Genomic DNA, 19,910 nt, shown 5'->3' with positions numbered 1-19,910 from the left:
GGGGGCGGCCCCCCAACCTGGGGGGGTGGGGAGCCGGGGGGGGGGGGCAGGGGCCGGGCACCCCGCCAGCCCCCGCTTCCCGGCAGGGCCGCCCGCGCCGGGGCGGGGACAGCACTGGGGAGGGAGGGGGGGGCCGCCGCACACCGCCTCCGCACACCGCCGCCGCCGCTGCCCGCGGGGTCCCCCACGGCTGCCCCCATGGCCGCCCCGCGCTGCCTGGCCGGCTTCCTCGCCTACGAGACAGCCAAGGCGGTGGTGGTGAAGAGCTGGGTGGTGGGCGCCGTCAACCGCGCCGTGCAGCTCCTCATCCTCTCCTACTTTGTGGGGTGAGCCGCCGTCCCCCGTCCCCGTCCCGTCCCGTCCCCCCCAACCCCAGCATGTGGGGCGACGCGGGGCGGGGGGACGCGGCAGGGGTGACGGCGCGGGTGACGAGCTGGCCGCCGGTGCCCCCCGGGGGTAACCGTGGTACAGGCGGAGGGGGAGTACTTAACCCCCGGCTCCCGCTCCTCGGGGCGCCCGGTGGGCACGGACGCCTGTTGGAGGACCGTCAGTCGCTCACCTCGCCGCCGCCTGTCGCCCCAGCTGGGTGTTCCTGCACGAAAAGGCCTACCAGGTGCGCGACACGGCCATCGAGTCCTCCGTGGTCACCAAGGTCAAGGGCGTCGGGAGATACGCCGGCCGGGTGCTGGACACAGCCGACTACGTCACCCCCCAGCAGGTCGGGGGGGTTGGGGACAGGGGGAATGGGGGGGGACACACAGGGCGGCGAGGGTTTTTCGACACCCCTGTCCCCGTCCCCGGCACGTCCCCAGGGCACCGCGGTGTTCGTGGTCGTCACCAAGCGCATCCTGACGGAGAACCAGGTGCAGGGGCTGTGCCCGGAGGTAAGGGGGGGGCAGCGGGGCGGGCGGTGCGGAGGTGTCCCCGTCCCCCCCCCCCCAAACGCCACCCTGTGCTGCCTCACCGCCCCCCGCGCGCAGAGCGACCCCCGGTACCGGTGCGCTGCCGACAGCGACTGCGGAAGCAGCGGCCGCGCCGCGGCGAGCGGTAAGTGCCTGTGCCCCCCCCCCGCTGCCCCCACTGCCGCGGCACCCGCGCCGGGGGGGGGGGGGGGGCCGCCTGAGCCCCGCCGCGCTCGCCGCGCTGATGGGCGCCCCCGGCAGGGGTGCTGACGGGGCGCTGCGTGAGCTACAACGGGACGCCGGGCGCCTGCGAGGTGCGCGGCTGGTGCCCGCCGGAGGTGGACGCCGTGGACGCGTGAGTGGGGCCCTGGCCCCGCGCGAGGCCGGGGGGGCACCGGGGTGGGGGGTGGGGGGGGGGGCCCCGGCGCCCGTCACCCTCTCGTCCCCGCAGGCCCGTCATGCTGGAGGCCGAAAACTTCACCCTCTTCGTCAAGAACAGCGTCCGCTTCCCGCTCTTCGGCTTCGAGAAGTGAGCGGCGGCGGCGGTGGGGGGGGGGGGATGCAGCGGGGGGGGGGGTCTCACGCGTGTGTGTGTCCCCCTCCCACGGTGTCACCGCCACCGCAGGGCCAACGTGCCGCCGGGGGCCACGGCCGCCGAGCTGAGCCGCTGCCGCTTCCACCCGGCGCGCCGGCCCCTCTGCCCCATCCTGCGCCTGGGCGACGTGGCCCGCTTCGCCGGCCAGGACTTCGCCGCCTTGGCCACCGCGGTGAGCCGCGGGCCGCGCCGAGCCGGGGGGGGGGGGACACACGGGGACACGGGGACGCCCCCGCGCTGACGCCGGGCCGCCGGGACGCAGGGCGGCGTGGTGGCCATCAAGATCGCCTGGGTGTGCGACCTGGACCGCGCCTGGGAGCTGTGCCTGCCCCGCTACTCCTTCGCCCGCCTCGACGCCGGCGCCCGCCGCAGCGCCGCCTCCCCCGGCTACAACTTCAGGCAAGGGCACGCGGGGACGGGCGGGCGCCGTGGGGCGCCGTGGGGCGCCGGCGTGACGCCCCGCCGTGTCCCCTGTCCCCCCCACGCACGCCCAGGTCGGCCAAGTACTACCGCTGGCCCAACGGCACCGAGTACCGCACCCTCACCAAGGCTTTCGGCATCCGCTTCGACGTCCTGGTGCACGGCAGCGTACGTAGCCCCCCCGGCCGGCGGGAGGCTCCGGGGTGACGTGGGGGGGGGCGAGGGGCCGGCTGACGCCGCGCTCCGTGTCCCCCGTCCACCCCCCCCAGGCTGGCAAGTTCGGCATCGTCCCCACCCTCATCAACGTGGTGGCCGCCTTCGCCTCCGTCGGCGTGGTGAGCGGTGGGGAGGGGGCTGCAGCGGGGCCCATAGCGGTGGGGAGGGGGCTGTGGTCGGGTCCCATAGCGGTGGGGAGGGGGCTGAGGTTGGGCCCCATAGCAGTGGGGAGGGGGCTGCAGCCGGGCCCATAGCGGTGGGGAGGGGGCTGCGGTTGGGTCCCATAGCGGTGGGGAGGGGGCTGCAGCCGGGCCCATAGCGGTGGGGAGGGGGCTGAGGTTGGGCCCCATAGCAGTGGGGAGGGGGCTGCAGCGGGGCCCATAGCGGTGGGGAGGGGGCTGCGGTTGGGTCCCATAGCAGTGGGGAGGGGGCTGCAGCCGGGCCCATAGCGGTGGGGAGGGGGCTCTGGTCGGGCCCCATAGCAGTGGGGAGGGGGCTGCAGCCGGGCCCATAGCGGTGGGGAGGGGGCTGAGGTTGGGTCCCATAGCGGTGGGGAGGGGGCTGCAGCTGGGCCCCATAGCGGTGGGGAGGGGGCTGCAGCTGGGTCCCATAGCATTGGGGAGGGGGCTGCAGCGGGGCCCCATAGCGGTGGGGAGGGGGCTGCAGCGGGGACCATAGCAGTGGGGAGGGGGCTGCAGTGGGGCCCATAGCGGTGGGGAGGGGGCTGTGGTCGGGTCCCATAGTGGTGGCCCCGGGCCCCACCGGCAGCCCCCCAGCACCACCGTCCCCGCAGGGCTCGGTGCTGTGCGACCTCATCCTGCTGCACTTCCTCAAGGGTGCTGAGCACTACAAGGCCCGCAAGTTCGAGGAGGTGAGCCGTGGGGCTGGGCGCCGTGGGGGGGGGGCTGGGGGGCAGCACGGGGGTGGGGGGCGGCGGTTGTGCCCCCCCCCGGGGCGCCGTGGGGCGGGCGCTGCCACGGCTGCCCCCCCCCTTGCCCCACAGGTGCCGGAGGCCCGGCTGCGCGAGCCCTCGGCCGGCCCCACGGCGCTGGGGGGCCGCGAGATGCAGTCCACCGACTCGGGCACTGGCTCCCTCGGCCTCTAGCCCCCCCCCGCCCCCCCCCCGCGCTGTGGGGCAGGGCCCGGCGGTTTGGGGCTGGGGGGGCTGCGGTGGCACCCCCCCACTGCCCGCCAGCCCCACGGCAGCTTTGTATGCATGGACGCCCAGCCCCCGCGCTGGGGTGCCCCCCCACCCACGCCCCCCACCCGCAGTTGGGGGCTGAGGCTGCTGTGGGGCAGGACCTGATGGGTGGCCCCAGCCCTGCCCCACTGTCCCCAGGGCTCGTCACCGGGGGTCCCAGCCCTGTCCCACTGCCCCCAGCGCCCGTCCTGGGGGTCCCAGCCCTGCCCCACTGTCCCCAGGGCTCGTCACCAGGGGTCCCAGCCCTGCCCCACTGCCCCCAGCGCCCATCCTGGGGGTCCCAGCCCTGCCCCACTGCCCCTCCCTGGGGGTCCCAGCCCTGCCCCACTGTCCCCAGTGCCCATCCTGGGGGTCCCAGCCCTGTCCCACTGCCCCCAGCGCCTGTCCTGGGGGTCCCAGCCCTGCCCCACTGTCCCCAGGGCTTGTCACCGGGGGTCCCAGCCCTGCCCCACTGTGCCCAGCGCCCGTCCTGGGGGGTCCCAGCCCTGCCCCACTGCCCCCAGCACCCATCCTGGGGGGTCCCACCTCCGCGCTGCCCCCCGGCCCCCTCCCTGCCCCACGGCGGCGGCGGCCCCCCCCAGCCCAGCCCTCAATAAAGTTTCGGCTCCCGTCACCCACCCGCGTCGGGCCTCCGTGCGGACAGGGGGCTGGGGGGCAGCGAGGGGGGGGCGCGGGGGACGTGGGGGGCAGCGAGGGGGGGCCCATCCTGGGGGGGGGGGATGTTGGGGCACAGCAAGGCTCCCACGCGGCCGCGGCTGCTGCACACTGGCTCTTTATTGGGGTCCTGGGGGGGGAGCGGGGCACCGCTGCCCCCCCCGCCGTGGGGCAGGAGGGGGAGCGGGGCGCTGCCCCCCCCCCCCACCGTGGGGCAGGCGGGGGCCCCCGCCCGGGCCGTGGGGCTGAGGCCCTCAGTACTCGCAGATGAAGGGCAGCCTCAAGCTGCAGTGCACGCTCCTCCAGCGCCCGTCTGCCGGGGGGGGGGCGGCGGGGGTCAGCGCTGCTCCGGCCCCCCCGCTGCCCCACGGCCCCCCGCCGCCCCGCCCCCCACGTCCCCAGGCACCTGACCCCAACCCACCGGGTTGCAGCCCCCAAGCCCCTAGGGAGCAGCCCCCAGACCCCCAAACTGCAGCCCCCAGACCCCCAAGTTGCAGTTCCCAAACCCTCAGGGACCAGCCCCCAGACCCCCAAACTGCAGCGCCCAAACCCCCAAGTTGCAGCCCCCAGACCCCCAGGTTGCAGCCCCCAGACCCCCAAGTTGCAGCCCCCAGACCCCCAAGCTGCAGCCCCCAAAGCCCCAGGGACCAACCCCCAGACCCCCAAGCTGCAGCCCCCAGACCCCCAAGATGCAGCCCCCAAACCCCCCAAGTTGCAGCCCCCAGACCCCCAGATTGCAGCCCCCAATCCCACAGGTTGCAGCCCCCAAACCCCCAAGTTGCACCCTGCAGCCCCCCAAGTTGCAGCCCCCCGAGCCCAGGCAGGAGGCCCCAGCACCCCCCCACCCGCCGCCCTGTCCCCCCCGGGGCACGGCCCCCCCCCCGGCCCCCCCGGCCCCACTGACTTGCGGTGCAGAGGGTGGTGCAGAAGGTGCCCGAGATGATGGGGTAGCCGTGGAGCCAGTGCGCGTAGTTCCACACCGAGTGGTCCACCCACTGGCAGTACACGTTCCTGCCCTGCGCCCCCGCGTCACCCGGGCTGCCGCCGGCCACCGGCCACCGGGATGGGGCGCCCGGGGCGGGCATGGCGCTGGGGCGCCCCGGGACGGGCATGGGGACGTGGGGCAGGGCTGGGACACCCCAGGATGGGCACGGGGACGTGGGGCAGGGCTGGGACACCCCAGGACGGGCATGGGGACGTGGGGCAGGGCTGGGACACCCCAGGATGGGCACGGGGACGTGGGGCAGAGCTGGGACACCCCAGGATGGTGCATGGGGACGTGGGGCAGGGCTGGGACACCCCAGGATGGGCACAGGGACGTGGGGCAGAGCTGGGACACCCCAGGACGGGCATGGGGACGTGGGGCAGGGCTGGGACACCCCAGGATGGGCACGGGGACGTGGGGCAGGGCTGGGACACCCCAGGACGGGCATGGGGACGTGGGGCAGGGCTGGGACACCCCAGGATGGGCACAGGGACGTGGGGCAGGGCTGGGACACCCCAGGATGGTGCATGGGGACGTGGGGCAGAGCTGGGACACCCCAGGATGGGCATGGGGACGTGGGGCAGGGCTGGGACACCCCAGGATGGTGCATGGGGACGTGGGGCTGGGCTGGGACACCCCAGGATGGGCATGGGGACGTGGGGCAGGGCTGGGACACCCCAGGATGGGCATGGGGACGTGGGGCAGAGCTGGGACACCCCAGGATGGGCACGGGGAAGTGGGGCAGGGCTGGGACACCCCAGGATGGTGCATGGGGACGTGGGGCTGGGCTGGGACACCCCAGGATGGGCATGGGGACATGGGGCAGGGCTGGGACACCCCAGGATGGGCACGGGGACGTGGGGCAGGACTGGGACACCCCAGGACGGGCATGGGGACATGGGGCAGAGCTGGGACACCCCAGGATGGGCACGGGGAAGTGGGGCAGGGCTGGGACACCCCAGGATGGGCACAGGGACGTGGGGCAGAGCTGGGACACCCCAGGACGGGCATGGGGACGTGGGGCAGGGCTGGGACACCCCAGGATGGGCACGGGGAAGTGGGGCAGGGCTGGGACACCCCAGGATGGTGCATGGGGACGTGGGGCAGAGCTGGGACACCCCAGGACGGGCATGGGGACGTGGGGCAGGGCTGGGACACCCCGGGACGGGCACGGGGAAGTGGGGCAGGGCTGGGACACCCCAGGACGGGCATGGGGACGTTGGGCAGAGCTGGGACACCCCAGGATGGTGCAGGGGGACGTTGGGCAGAGCTGGGACCCCCTAGGACGGGCACAGGGACAGCAGAGCAGGGCTGGGAGCCTCGGGGACGGGCAGGGGACGGGTTCCAGGTGCCAGCCGGGGGTGCCGGGTGCCAGGGGCGGGGAGGGGGCTCCTTACCAGGGGCCTGGTGACGGCCCCGATCCAGACCTGCCCGCGGTTGGTGCGGGAGCGGGCCGCGCGCCGCAGGCGGAGGTTGGTGTTGTAGCTGTGGATGGAGGCCAGGCGCCCGCGGTAGCACCGACGGCACACGGCCTGCGGAGGGGGGCCAGCGGGTCAGCGGGGCGCCCCGCAGGGCCCCCCGTCCCCCTGCCCCCCGTCCCCCCCCGGGGCCCACCTGGGCGCCGTGGAAGGTCGTGCACCGCCGCACGACGACGTAGTGGAAGGTGGCGGCGCCGGGGGCCGCCGGCAGGCTCAGGCGCGCCGTCTCGTTGTCCCGCGGGCACTCAAAGTCCTCCTCCAGGCCGAAGTCGTCCCCCGGCGCCACCGCCTCCGGGGCAGAGCTGCCCGCCTCGGGGGCGCCTGGGGGCGCAGGGTGTCACCCCGGGGCCGCCGGCCGGGCGCAGGGTCCCGGCGGCCGCGGGGAGCCCCCCCGGCGCGGCGTGGCGGGGGCCGGTGCCGGCACTCACCGAGGTGGCGGGCGCTGGCGGAGCCCAGCAGGACCAGGGCGAGGAGCAGGCAGGAGGGCATGGTGGCGGTGGTGGCACTGGGGACATGGCGGCATGCATGGGGACCAGCCCAGGCCACCCCCGTCTGCAGGGCTGCCCCGGCCCCCAGGGTCCCTCTGCCGGCCCTGGGGTCACCCCCTGCCCTGATGGCCTCAGGGCCACCCCATGTCCTTCTGCCATCCCCAGGGTCACTCCTGCGTCCTGCCTGCCCCCAGTGCCACCCCATGTCCCTTATACCCTTCTGCCATCCCAGGGGTGACCACCATGTCCCTCCTGCCCCCAGGGCCACCCCATGTCCCCCATGTCCTTCTGCCATCCCGGGGGTGACCACCATGTCCCTCATCTCCTCCATGTCCCTCTGCCAGCCCCAGGGTCACCCCTGCATCCTGCCTGCCCCCGGTGCCACCCCATGTCCCTTGTGTCCCCGGGGTCCCTCTGCCATCCCCAGGGTCACCCCCATGTCCCTCGTCTCCCTCATGTCCCTCTGCCACCCCCAGGGTCGCCCCATGTCCCCTGCCACCACCCCCGTGCCACCACGTCCCCCCCATACCGGCAGCACCCAGACCCACCCGTGCCACCCTCGAGGCCACCCCGACCCCGATCCCCAACCCGGGCAGGGCTGCCGGGGGCCGTGGCCGCCCCACTGTCCCCATCCCTGTCCCCGTCCGCGTCCCCATCCCCGCCGCTCACCTGGGGGCTGTGGGGCTCTGCCCGCGGGGGGCAACTTATAGCGGGCGCCGGCGCCACGTGGCCCCGCCGCAGCCTTGCGCCAGCCGCAGCCGCAGCGGGAGGGGGCACGGGGGGGGGGGGCTCGGGGTCCCCACGGCCACGGCATGGGGCCCGGGGCGCACGGGGGGGGCACCGGGGGGGGCCGGTGGCCGATAGGATCTGCGGGCCAACGGGCGGCAACGGGGCCCCCGGCCGTTAGCGGGGAAGTGGCCTTGGGCAACGGGGCCCTCGGCGGCGGGAGATGGTATCTGGCACCGGCGCCCGCAGCGCCCCGCCAGCCCCCCCCCGGTGCCCCCCCTGTGTGCCCCATGCCGTGGCCGTGGGGACCCCGAGCCCCCCCCCCCCCGTGCCCCCTCCCGCTGCGGCTGCGGCTGGCGCAAGGCTGCGGCGGGGCCACGTGGCGCCGGCACCCGCTAAAAGTTGCCCCCCGCGGGCAGAGCCCCACAGCCCCCAGGTGAGCGGCGGGGACGGGGACGGGGATGGGGACAGTGGGGTGGCCACGGCCCCCGGCAGCCCTGCCCGGGGTGGGGATCGGGGTCGGGGTGGCCTCGAGGGTGGCACGGGTGGGGCTGGGTGCCGCCGGTATGGGGGGGACGTGGTGGCACGGGGGTGGCGGCATGGGGTGACCCTGGGGATGGCAGAGGGACATGGTGCAGCCCTGGGGGGGTCCAGGGTGTGGGGGTGACCTGAGGATGCCCGAGGGGCCCTGGGGACACGGGGGCAACGCCAGGGATGGTAGAGGGACACCAAGCACATGGGGTGGCCCTGGGGGCTCAAGGGCCATGGGACTGACCTGGGGGGTGGCAGAGGGACTGTGGGGACACAGGGGGTGGCCTGGGGGCACTGAGGACACAGGGGTGACACCAGGGACAGTAGAGGGACACCAAGCACATGGGGTGGCCCTGGGGGCTCAAGGGCCATGGGATTAACCTGGGGGATGGCAGAGGGACCCTGGGGACATGGGGGTGGCCTGGGGGCCTTGGGGACACGGGGGTGGCCCGGGGGTGGCAGAGGGGCACCAAGGACACGGGGTGGCCCTGGGGGCTCAAGGGCCATGGGATTAACCTGGGGGATGGCAGAGGGGCCCTGGGGACATGGGGGTGGCCTGAGGGCCTTGGGGACATGGGGATGGCAGAGGGGCACCAAGGACATGGGGATGGCCCGGGGACACGGGGCATCCCATGGAGGGCGGCGGGGGACGCGGGGCGGCCCCGGGGGGCAGCAGCAGCGTCACCCGGCACCGTGCCCAGAGCCGCCGCCATGCCGCCCGGCCTGCTGGTGGCCCTGGCCCTGCTGGGGGCGGCGGTGGCGGGCCCCCCGCCTCGCTACGCCGTGGTGACCAGCCGGCGCACCTACGCGGGCGCCCAGGTGAGGGGCGCGGGGGGGGGGGTGGCGCGGGGCAGGGGGGGGGCGCGGGGCCAGCGGCGGCCCCGGCCCTGCCTGCACCGCTGCCTGCAGGCGCTGTGCCGCCAGACGTACCGGGGGCAGCTGGCGTCGGTGCACAGCGCGCCCGCCAACGAGGAGCTGCGGGCCCTGGCGCGCACCCGCACCCGCCACTCGCTCTGGATCGGCGCCGTCACCCGCCGGGCGGTAAGGCCAGCGCGGCGCGGCGACGATGGGGACGATGGGGACGATGGGGACGGGGGTGACGCAGCGGTGCCCACAGGAGGGGCGCTGGGACTCGCGCTGGGAGGACGCCAGCCCCTGGAACTACGCCAACTGGGCGCCCCGCCAGCCCTGCCGCCTCTTCCCCACCTGCGCCACCCTCAGCCCCCGCGGTGAGGCCCCCCGCCGGCATGGGAGCGGGCGCTGGGGGCGCTGGCTGGGCACTGGGAGGGGGCACAGCGGGCACCGGGAGCACTGGGTGGGGGCACAGCGGGCGCTGGGGACACTGGGAGGACTGGGGAGCACAGGGTGGGCACTGGGAGGGGGCACAGCGGGCACCAGGAGCATGGGGTGGGCACTGGGAGGGGGTATAGCAGGCACTGGGGATACTGGGAGGGCACTGGGAGGGGGCACAGCAGGCATTGGGGGCACTGGGTGGGTACTGGGAGGGGGCACAGTGGGCACTGGGAGCGCTGGGGGCACGGGGTGGGCACTGGGAGGGGGCACAGTGGGCACTGGGGGCACTGGGAGGATTGGGGAGCACAGGGTGGGCACTGGGAGGGGGCACAGGGGGCATGGGCTGGGCACTGGGAGGGGGCACAGCAGGCACTGGGAGCACTGGGGGCACCGGGTGGGTACTGGGAGGGGGCACGGGGGGCACTGGGAGGGGGCACAGCGGGCTCCGGGAGCCCTGGGTGGGCACCGGCGAAGGGGAGCAGCGGACACCGGGAGAACTGGGGGGAGGGGGGGGCGCTGGGGAGGGGGGGCAGGGTGGATGCCGAGGGGGGGTGACGCTGACCCCCCCCCCGCCCTGCCCGCAGACGGGCTCTGGCGCAGCAGCCTCTGCGTCCGCCTGCGCCCCTTCATCTGCCAGTACTGAGGAGCCAGGCGCCGGCAGCCCATGCGCCCCCCCGCCACCACCCCCCCCCCCCCGTGGGGCCCTGCCGAGCCCAATAAACCCCAGCCGCCCCAGGCCGTGTGGGTCCGTGTGTGCGGGGGGGGGGCGGGGGGGGGGTGCACAGCCTCGTACGAGACCCCGGAGAATCCCCAGCGGCGGGTGAAGGAGCAGGGCGCCGCGGGCATCTGCTGCATCAGCATTTATTGCATGTGTGTCCCCGTCCCCCCCCCCCCAAGCCCCCAAGTCCGGTGGTGGGGACGGCGCCGGGGGGGAGGGGGTGGGGGGCAGCCGGGGGCTCAGCCCGGCGCCCCGGGCCGGGGGGCGGCCAGCGGGGTGCCCGCCGCGGCGCCCAGCTCCCGCGCCCGCCACCGGCACTCGCGCGCCACGGCCAGGGGGCTGCCCAGGGCCAGCAGCACCACGGCGATGAGCCCCACATTCACCTGGGGGGCAGGGCGGGCCGCGTCAGGGTGCCCCCCCGCCACCGCCCCGCACCCAGCTGCCCCCCAGCCACCCCCCCCCCCCCCGGCAAGGCCCGCCGTGGGGCAGGGCCCCGGTGCGAGGGTGCGGGGACAGGCTCCTGCTGCGGGGAGAACCCCCCCCGCCGTGGGGCAGGACCCCCCATGCAACCAAGGGGCAGCACCCCCATCCAACCATGGGGCACCATCCCTCCCGCCATGGGGCAGCACCCCCATCCCACCGTGGGGCACCACCCCCATCCCATTGTGGGGCATCACCCCTCCCGCCATGGGGCAGCCCCCATCCCGCCGTGGGGCACCACCCCCATCACACCATGGGGCAGGACCTCTCCCACCATGGGGCAGCCCCCCTCCCACCATGGGGCAGCACCCCCATCCCATCATGGGGCACCACTCCCATCCCATCATGGGGCACCACTCCCATCCCATCATGGGGCAGCCCCCCTCCCACCATGGGGCACCACCCCCATCCCATCATGGGGCAGGATCTCTCCCACCCTGGGGCACCACCCCCATCCCACCATGGGGCAGCACCTCACCCACCGTGGGGCACCACTCCCATCCCACCATGGGGCACCACCCCTCCCATGGTGGGACACCACTCCCATCCCACCGTGGGGCACCACCCCCACCCCACCATGGGGTACCCCCCCCATCCCGCCGTGGGGCCGGGCACTCACGTAGAAGGGGTTCCCCTGGAGCGGCCCCCGCACCAGGGCGAAGCAAGGGTACTGCAGCAGGGCCACCAGCGCCGACAGGGCCATGGCCAGCCCGTAGAGCTTCCCGAAGTGCTGCGGGGGGAACCTGCGGCACGGCGTCACCGCCACCGCCACCCACCACCCCCCACCACCCCGCCGCCCACCGCCCCCCCCGGGGACTCACGCGATGGCCAGGAAGGCGGCGTTGCCCCCGTAGAGGAAGGAGCGGCTGAGCACCTGCAGGGCGAAGGTGGCGTACTGCACGGGCAGCACGGGCACGGCGGCGCAGACGGAGAACAGCAGGCACTGGGTCACCGTCACCGCCAGCGACAGCACGGACGCCCGCAGGTCAGCCAGCGCCCCAGCGGCTCCTGCGGGCACAGCGGGGCTCAGGGCGCCGCGGGCCACCACGGGCGGCCGGCGCAGTGGTGGGGGGGGCGCTCACCGTGGGCGCGGGGCGCCTTGCCCCGCTTGTGGCGGTCGAGGATGAGGCCGTTCCAGGGGGCGCAGAGCACCCCGCAGAGCTGGGCGAAGGCGAAGGCGTTGGTGTAGGTGCTCACTGCGGGAGGCACGGTCAGGGCGGGCGCCGCCATGGGGCACGCGGCCCCCATCCCGCCCCCCGCTCCCCATACCCAGGTCGGCGTCGCCGTGGGCCAGGTGGTCCAGCAGCGGGTTGAGGGTGCCGATGAAGAGGTAGTGGCGCAGCTGCATGGCGGAGAGCCAGACCACGTGCCAGGCGAAGAGCCCCGAGCGCACGCAGGCCCCGAAGGACGCCCCGTCGGGGTCACCTGCGCGGGGGGGCGGGGCTCAGGCACGGCCACGCCCCCCAGCTCGCCTCCCGCCGCCGCAGCCGCGCCTACCCTCCAGGCCCACCCCTGCGCCCGCAGCCGCCACCGTGGCCGCGCCCACCCGCTCGACCCCGCCTGCAGCCGCCACCGTGGACACGCCCACCCGCTCGACCGTGCCTGCAGCTGCCACCGTGGCCACACCCACCCACTCGACCCTACCTGCAGCTGCCGCCATGGCCACGCCCACCCTAAGGGACATGCCTGGAATCTATTTGCATAGCCACGCCCATTACTGGGACATGCCCGCATGCTATGTACATAGCCACGCCTGCCCCCCTGTGACATACCTGTGCTTCATTTACATAGCCACACCCACCCTCCCAGACAGGCCCCTGCCACAGCACACCCACCACTAGGGACACGCCCCCCTCCCCGATGACTCGCCCACCCTCTCCTTGGACACGCCCCCCACTGTCCCCCTCCGCACCGCCCCCGCCTTAGCCCCGCCCCCTCCGTGGCCCCGCCCCCGCGCTCAGCCAAGCCCCGCCCCCTGTCCAGGCACCTTTGGGGCCGCGGGGCGCGGGGGGCTCCGGGCCGGGCTCCAGCGGGGCGTCCTCGGGGCCGCCATCGCCTGGGGGCCGCTTCTCCTCGTAGGTGCGGTACGACCGGGACCGCCGCTCGCACCGCAGCCTGCGGGCACCGCGCGTCGTCACCGGGACGGGCGCAGGCCCCGCTCCCCGTCCCCGCGCCGGTCACCCCCTCCCCGGGGACGGGCCCCTTACCCGTAGTCGTAGGCGGGGGGCAGCGGGTAGGGGATGCGGCGCCGGGGCATGAGGAAGAGGGTGCGCAGCAGGTGCCAGGCGCTGCAGCCCGCCATGAAGAGGAACATGGCCCGCAGGGACAGCCCGCGCTCATACAGCACCTGGGGACGCGCGGGGGCTGAGGCCGGCCACCGCCCCCGCGCGCCTGCGCCCGCACCGCGCGGCCCTGCCCGCCTCAGCCCCCGGCCATGCCACCAGCCGTGCCACCAGCTATGTCCCCCAGCTGTGTCCTCAGTCCGTGTCCCCAGCCATGCCCACAGCCATGTCCCCCAGCTGAGCCCCCAGCCGTGCCCCCAGCCGTGTCCCCAGACATGTCCCCAGCCATGCCACCAGCTGTGTCCCCAATCCATGTCCCCCAGCTGTGCCCCCAGCCATGTCCCCCATCCTCGACCCCAGCCGTGCCCCCAGACATGTCCCCAGGCGTGCCACCAGCCATGCCCCCCAGCTGTGTCCCCAAACCATGTTCCCAGCTGTGCCACCAGCCATGTCCCGCAGCTAGGCTCTAATCCATGTCCCCAGCTGCGTCCCCCATCCATGTCCCCAGCTGTGCTCCAATCCATGTCCCCAACTGTGTTCCCCATCCATGTCCCCAGCCATGTCCCCAGATATGTTCCCAGACACGTCTTCCAGCTGTGTCCCGAGCCATGTCCCCCACTGGGGGGGACACGTGATGCCCCATGTCCCCACCGGCCCACCCATGCCCACCTTGATGATGAGGAAGACGGCAGATGAGGAGTCGAAGGCCCCGTTGTAGAGCGTGATGATGATGGAGCGGTACTTCCCAAAGAGGTTGCCCACCTGGCATGGCGAGACCCCCCACGTGAGTGCCCCGGCGCCGGGTGCCAGCGGGGCACCCCAGCTTTGGGTGGCGGGGTTGGGGTGCAGAGCTGCCATGCCCCTCACCTGCATGTTGGTGAGGATGAGGAGGATGCCGCCCACTGACAGCAGAGACATGGCCGGGAAGAGCAGCACGGCGGAGACTGGGGATGCAGGGATCAGCGGGGGGCCCTGGGGCCGAGGGGCACCGTGGGGCCCCCGCGGGGCAGGGGCGAGCGGGGGCACCCGCGGGGGTCTCACCTGGCGTGGAGAAGGCGACGAGCAGGGTGCCAGTGGTGTAGAGGGAGCTGCAAGACGCGGGTGGTGGTGATGCGCGGGCAGCGGTGACGCGCGGGTGCCACCGCGCCTGGCCTGCCCCACCGACATCTCTCTGATTGGCACCCGCTTAGCACCCCGCACCCCAGCACCCCGATATCTCATGGCACCCCCTCCCCAATAGCACCCCATGGGCATGGGGCATCTGTGGGGTCCTGGGGACATGGGGGACCCTCAGGTTAGGGGGTCCCTTGGGACATCAGGGAGCCCTAAGAGCATGGTGGGTCCATGAGGGCACGGGAGGTGCCGGGCATGGGTTGGCCCTGGCACCCCCACGTCCCCCAGACATGCCAGGGCCATTGGGGACACTGGGACATTGGTGCCAGCACAGGCTGCAGGGGGGGACACGGACAACCCCCCTGCCCCGGCGCTGGGGCCCTGGGCAGGCGTGGGTGCACCCCCGGGGCGGGCAGCGCCCTGCTGGTCCCACCCTGCCTGGGCACCCCGATAAGGCCCCCGGCCCTGATAACGGCGCCCAGCCCCCACCAGCACCCTGATAAGGGGCCTTCAGCACCCGGCCAGGCACCCGCGGGCGGCCCCGGTCCCCAGCCCGCTCACATGGCGATCAGCCGGGCCACGGTGGTGCCAAAACGGTCGAAGATGTAGCCCATGGGGAAGGTCATGAAGTTGTTCATGAAGGAGCCGATGGTGAAGACGAGGGAGAACTGCTCATCCTGCCCGCTGCAGTCTGCAAAGCAGCGGTCAGCGGGGCACAGGGCACGGGGGGACACCGGGGACACGGGGCACCGGGACAGCAGGGACATGGGGTATCACAGGCCATGGGGACACTGGGGACATGGGGCACAGGGACATGGGGCATCACAGACCACCAAGGCAGCAGGGACATGGAGTATCACAGGCCACCGGGACAGTGGGGACACGGGTCCAGGACAGCAAGGACATGGGGCATCACAGGCCACCGGGACAGTGGGGACACAGGTCCAGGACAGCAGGGACATGGGGTATCACAGGCCACCAGGACAATGGGGACACAGGTCCAGGACAGCAGGGACATGGGGTATCACAGGCCACCAGGACAGTGGGGACATGGGTCCAGGACAGCAGGGACATGGGGTATCACAGGCCATGGGGACACTGGAGACATGGGGCACCGAGACAACAGGGACATGGGGCATCAAAGACCACCAAGGCAGCAGGGACACGGGTCTGGGACAGCAGGGACATGGGGTATCACGGGACACTGGGACTGTGGGGACACAGGTCCAGGACAGCAAGGACATGGGGCATCACAGGCCACTGGGACAGTGGGGACTTGGGTCCAGGACAGCAGGGACATGGGGCATCACAAGCCACTGGGACACCAGGGACATGGGGCATCACAGGCCACCAAAGCAGCAGAGACATGGGGTATCACAAGCCACCGGGACAGCAGGGTTGCAGGTCCAGGCCAGCAGGACCAGGGGGCATCACAGGCCACCAAGGCAGAGGGACAGAAGCATTTGGAGTACGCAGGGAGCCGCGGGCAGCAGGGGGGGCGCGCGGGGGACGGGGACGGGGACGGGGACGGGGACGGGGACAGGGACGCCCTACCGGGCAGCAGGGTGAGGTTGGGGCCGGGGCTGGCGGCGGGCAGGCACAGCTCCTGGAAGTAGCCCAGCTCCTTGAGCACGTAGACGAGCGAGGCCCAGCCGAAGATGATGCCGCAGAAGGCGCCGCACTCCAGCAGCCCCGACAGCAGCGTGGCCAGGCGCTTGGGCAGCCCCGCGCCGCCCGCCGCCATGCCGCCGGCCCGCGGCCGCCTCGCCGCGCCTGCGGGGACGCCCGGGGCCCGCCGTCACCCGGGCTCGCTCGCGCGGCGGAGCCCGCGCCGGCGGTCCCGCGTCCCCCCCGTCCAACACGCCCGCGCGCCGGCACCCACCTGGCCCGCCGCGGAGTTCGCGCCCGCCGCGCGTCCCCGGTGCCGCCGCGGCGCGCGTGTCCCCACCGCTGATCTCCGCGGCGCCCCCGCCCCGGCGCCCTTATCGCCCCGCGGCACGCCGCCCGGCGCCCCCCCGGCCGCCCCGCTCGCGCGCGCCCTGTAATGCCTCCTAATGAAGCCTCATTACGAGCGCGGCCGGGAGGACAAACACGGTCCGGCCGGTCAAGCGGCTAAAGATTAACTCGGCGTCGCGGCCAGACGCTGCTGTATATTTATCCGGGGCCGCGCTATCTTTAGCCGCCTTTGCCGTGAGGCCTGGGGGGGCCGGGCGCCCCGGCGGGCGCAGGGTGCCCCGTGGCGTGGGCGTCCCGTCCCGTCCCCCGAGCATCCGGCAGCACCTACCCGCCGCGCCGGGTCGCCCATCCCGGCTCCCCCCCCCGTTTCCCGGGTACGGCTCCCCGCGGGGCCGCGGATGCTGGGGCTGAGGCCTTGCCAGCTCGGCACATGGCACGGAGAGGAAGCGCTGCCCCCTCCCGCGCGGGCTCCCAGCGCCGCCCCACGCCGGCGCGCTGGGGGCAGGGGGCAGGGCAGGGCCAGCCCTGGGGCCAGAGGATCTGCCCCCCCCACACACACCCCCTGGAAGGGGCCCAGGCGTCCGGGGAGGGAGGGAGGGCGCGGGGCGGGACTCGCTCCAGCTCCTGCAGGCCTGTTGATTTTAATTATTAATTCGAATGACAGCGCGGCCGTTTCCCCCGGGGCGGGAGGAAACCTCGTGGGGCCCCGTCACCCTTGAGAGCGACCCACGTGCTGCCACGGGTGGGGGGGAGGGTGAACCGTGGGGATTCTCCGGTGTCTGCTACAGGGTTGGGCTCGGGGTGGTGGTGGGGGGGGCAAGACGGGCCCCTCCTCGCCCCAGCGGCCCCGTTGCACAAGGCGTGGGGGAACTTTGCGCCCTCCCTGCCCTGCTGCCGAGCGCGATTCGGGCGCCCTCGGGGAGGGTGCAGCCCCCCCCCCCCCCCCGGTCTCGGGCAGCGGGGGCAGAAGCGCTGAGGCAGCACGTGGGGCAGGTGAGCGAGGCCCCGACACCGCGAGGGGGACTTTGCCCTTGCACGTGCGCGTGCACCCACGTGGCGGGGACACACGTGCGCGCCGCGGCAGGCCTCGGTCCCGCATCCCGGCAGGGCCGCGAGCGTGGGGCCGGGAGCGAGTCCCGCCGGGCCTAATCCTGCACCGCGGGGCACAGCCCGGGCCCCTGCGCGGATGCCGCACGGCCCTTTCGTCTGCGTGGCACTCCTGGAGCGGTGCCTGCCTGGACACGCTTGGGTGGCTCCCGGCAAAGCCGGGCACGGCGGTCAGGCTGGGGCCCTGAGGAGGAGGAGGAGGAGGAAGTAGCAATAGGAGCCGGGGGGGGGCATGGCAGCGTTGTGGCTACACACCCAAATTCCCAGGCAAGGAGATACCCAGCCGGGAGGTGGGGCCGGGCTCTGGCACGGCTGCAGCCGCCTGCGCCGGGGGGTAGGATGGCCCTGCGGTCACAGCGTCACGGCCCAGCCTGCCACGGCCCCCAGGTCACAGCACCCGGCCACCCTATATCCCAGTCTCCTGGTCTCCCTGTATCCCAGCCCCATGGTCACCCTATATCCCAGTCTCCTGGTCTCCCTATATCCCAGGCCCCAGGTCACACTATATCCCAGCCTCCCTGGCCACCCTATATCCCAGGCCCCTGGTCTCCCTATATCCCAGGCCTCTGGTCTCCCTATATCCCAGGCCCCTGATTCACACTATATCCCAGCCCCCAGGTCACCCTATATTCCAGCCACCTGGTCACCCTATATCCCAGGCCCCAGGTCACACTATATCCCCACCCTCAGGTCACACTATATCCCAACCTCCCTGGCCACCCTATATCCCAGTCCCCTGGTCTCTCTATATCCCAGGCCCCTGATTCACACTATATCCCAGTCCCCTGGTCTCCCTATATCCCAGGCCCCTGATTCACACTATATCCCAGTCCCCAGGTCACCCTATATTCCAGCCACCTGGTCACCCTATATCCCAGTCCCCAGGTCACACTATATCCCCACCCCCAGGTCACCCTATATCCCTGCCTCCCTGGTCACATTATATCCCAGTCCCCTAGCCACCCTATATCCCAGCCCCTTCGTCTCCCTATATCCCAGCCTCCCTGGTCACACTATATCGCAGTCTCCTGGCCACCCTATATCCCAGCCCCTTCGTCTCCCTATATCCCAGCCTCCCTGGTCACCCTATGTCCCAGCCTCCCTGTTCACCCTATATCCCCACCCCCAGGTCACCCTATATCCCTGCCTCCCTGGTCACATTATATCCCAGTCCCCTGGCCACCCTATATCCCAGCCCCTTCATCTCCCTATATCCCAGCCTCCCTGGTCTCCCTATATCCCAGTCCCCTGGTCACCCTATGTCCCAGCCTCCCTGTTCACCCTATATCCCCACCCCCAGGTCACCCTATATCCCAGCCTCCCTGGTCACACTATATCGCAGTCCCCTGGCCACCCTATATCCCAGCCCCTTCGTCTCCCTATATCCCAGCCTCCCTGGTCACCCTGAATCCCAGCCTCCCTGGTCACCCTATATCCCAGACCCATGGTCACCCTATATCCCAGTCCTCTTTGCGACACTATATCCCAGTCCCCTGGCCACCCTATATCCCAGCCCCCTGGTCACCCTATATCCCCACCCCCAGGTCACCCTATATCCCTGCCTCCCTGGTCACACTATATCCCAGTCCCCTGGCGACCCTATATCCCAGACCCATGGTCACCCTATATCCCAGGCCCATGGTCACACTATATCCCAGTCCCCAGGTCACCCTATATCCCTGCCTCCTTGGTCACATTATATCCCAGCCCCATGGTCACCCTATATCCCAGCCCCATGGTCACCCTATATCCCAGTCCCCAGGTCACCCTACATCCCAGTCCCCTGGTCACCCTATAACCCATCTCCCGGGCCATCCCACATCCCAGCCCCTGTGTCGCCCTATATCCCAGCCTTCTGGCTACCCTATATCCCCACCCCCGGGTCATCCTATATCCCCGCCCCCAGGCCATCCTATATCCCCGCCCCCAGGTCACCCTATATCCCGGGCCGCCCTATATAACAGCTCCCCGGCCGCCCCAGTCACGGCGCCCCGGACCGCAGCCCCCCCGCGCCCATCGCAGCCCCCCGGCCGGCTGCGCCCGCCGCCCGCCGCCCTCCGCCGGGGCTGCGCGGCGCCGGGGCCGGGGCCGGGGCCGGGGCCGGATCGGGGCGGAGCGGCGCGCCCGCCTCCCCGCGCCCGGGCAGCGGCTCCGCCGGCGCCCCCCGCCCGCCCGCCCGCCCGCCGCCGCCGCGGCCCGGCTCCCCCGGCCCCGAGCGGCCCCGGGGCGCGGCGCGGCCCGCTGCAGCGGCTCGGAGCCCCGCGGCAGCGATGGGGCGGGCCCGGCTCCGCCCCGGCTCGGCTCGGCTCGGCTCGGCCCGGCGGCGACGCGGGCGGCACCGGCTCGGTTCGGCTCGGCCCGGTTCGGCGCGGCTCGGCGCGCACTCACCGCCAGCCCCGCAGCGCCCGCTCCGTCCTTCACCGTGGAGGCGGGGCGGCGGGGACCCGCCCCCGGCGCGGCGGGGGGCGCGGGAGGGCCCGGCTGCGCCTCCCCGGGGTGCCGGCGCTGCGCAGCCCCGGCGGGGCCACCCGCTCGCTGCCACCCCGCGCCGCCGCGGGGCCGTCCCGGTGCCGTCCCGGCGCCTTGCACCCGGCCTTGCACCCGGTGCCTCGCCGGGCCCCTGCTCTGCTGCCCCGGCTTCGGCGGCCCTGTCCCCAGAGCCGCCCCGCAGCCCCCGTCCGTCTGTCCATCCGCCCCTGCGGCTCCCCACGCGCCCGGCGGCTCCTCCGCCCGCCCGCCCGGCCTCCCGTCCGCCCACTCCCCAT

At 73.6% G+C, this 19,910-nt stretch overlaps 3 protein-coding genes across 3 annotated transcripts; 2 read left to right on the top strand and 1 right to left on the bottom strand.

The window, feature by feature from the left end:
• Positions 1-180: 180 nt before the first annotated feature.
• P2RX3 (purinergic receptor P2X 3) lies at positions 181-3,673 on the top strand. Its single transcript, XM_067295903.1, has 12 exons — positions 181-326; positions 583-718; positions 813-884; positions 981-1,047; positions 1,164-1,257; positions 1,354-1,431; positions 1,528-1,669; positions 1,760-1,896; positions 1,992-2,085; positions 2,187-2,252; positions 2,927-3,004; positions 3,137-3,673. The coding sequence occupies exons 1-12, from the start codon at positions 199-201 to the stop codon at positions 3,236-3,238; spliced, it is 1,194 nt and encodes a 397-aa protein (XP_067152004.1). The 5' UTR covers positions 181-198; the 3' UTR covers positions 3,239-3,673.
• Positions 3,674-8,907: 5,234 nt separating this feature from the next.
• On the top strand, positions 8,908-10,132 carry LOC136991868 (bone marrow proteoglycan-like). Its single transcript, XM_067295328.1, has 4 exons — positions 8,908-9,015; positions 9,106-9,237; positions 9,314-9,425; positions 10,074-10,132. Exons 1-4 carry the CDS (start codon positions 8,908-8,910, stop codon positions 10,130-10,132), a joined length of 411 nt encoding a protein of 136 aa, XP_067151429.1.
• A 314-nt stretch (positions 10,133-10,446) lies between these two features.
• Positions 10,447-15,855, bottom strand: SLC43A3 (solute carrier family 43 member 3). The gene is made up of 12 exons (XM_067295900.1): positions 15,637-15,855; positions 14,644-14,773; positions 14,011-14,057; positions 13,837-13,913; positions 13,639-13,731; positions 12,895-13,034; positions 12,675-12,802; positions 11,957-12,112; positions 11,770-11,883; positions 11,509-11,695; positions 11,307-11,430; positions 10,447-10,590 (listed from the first exon to the last, which is right to left on the bottom strand). Exons 1-12 carry the CDS (start codon positions 15,824-15,826, stop codon positions 10,447-10,449), a joined length of 1,530 nt encoding a protein of 509 aa, XP_067152001.1. The 5' UTR covers positions 15,827-15,855.
• Positions 15,856-19,910: the final 4,055 nt, after the last annotated feature.

This window comes from Apteryx mantelli, chromosome 4 (genome assembly GCF_036417845.1).
Source record: "Apteryx mantelli isolate bAptMan1 chromosome 4, bAptMan1.hap1, whole genome shotgun sequence".
NCBI classification, from domain to species: domain Eukaryota; kingdom Metazoa; phylum Chordata; class Aves; order Apterygiformes; family Apterygidae; genus Apteryx; species Apteryx mantelli.
This window is presented reverse-complemented; position numbering and strand designations above follow the sequence as displayed.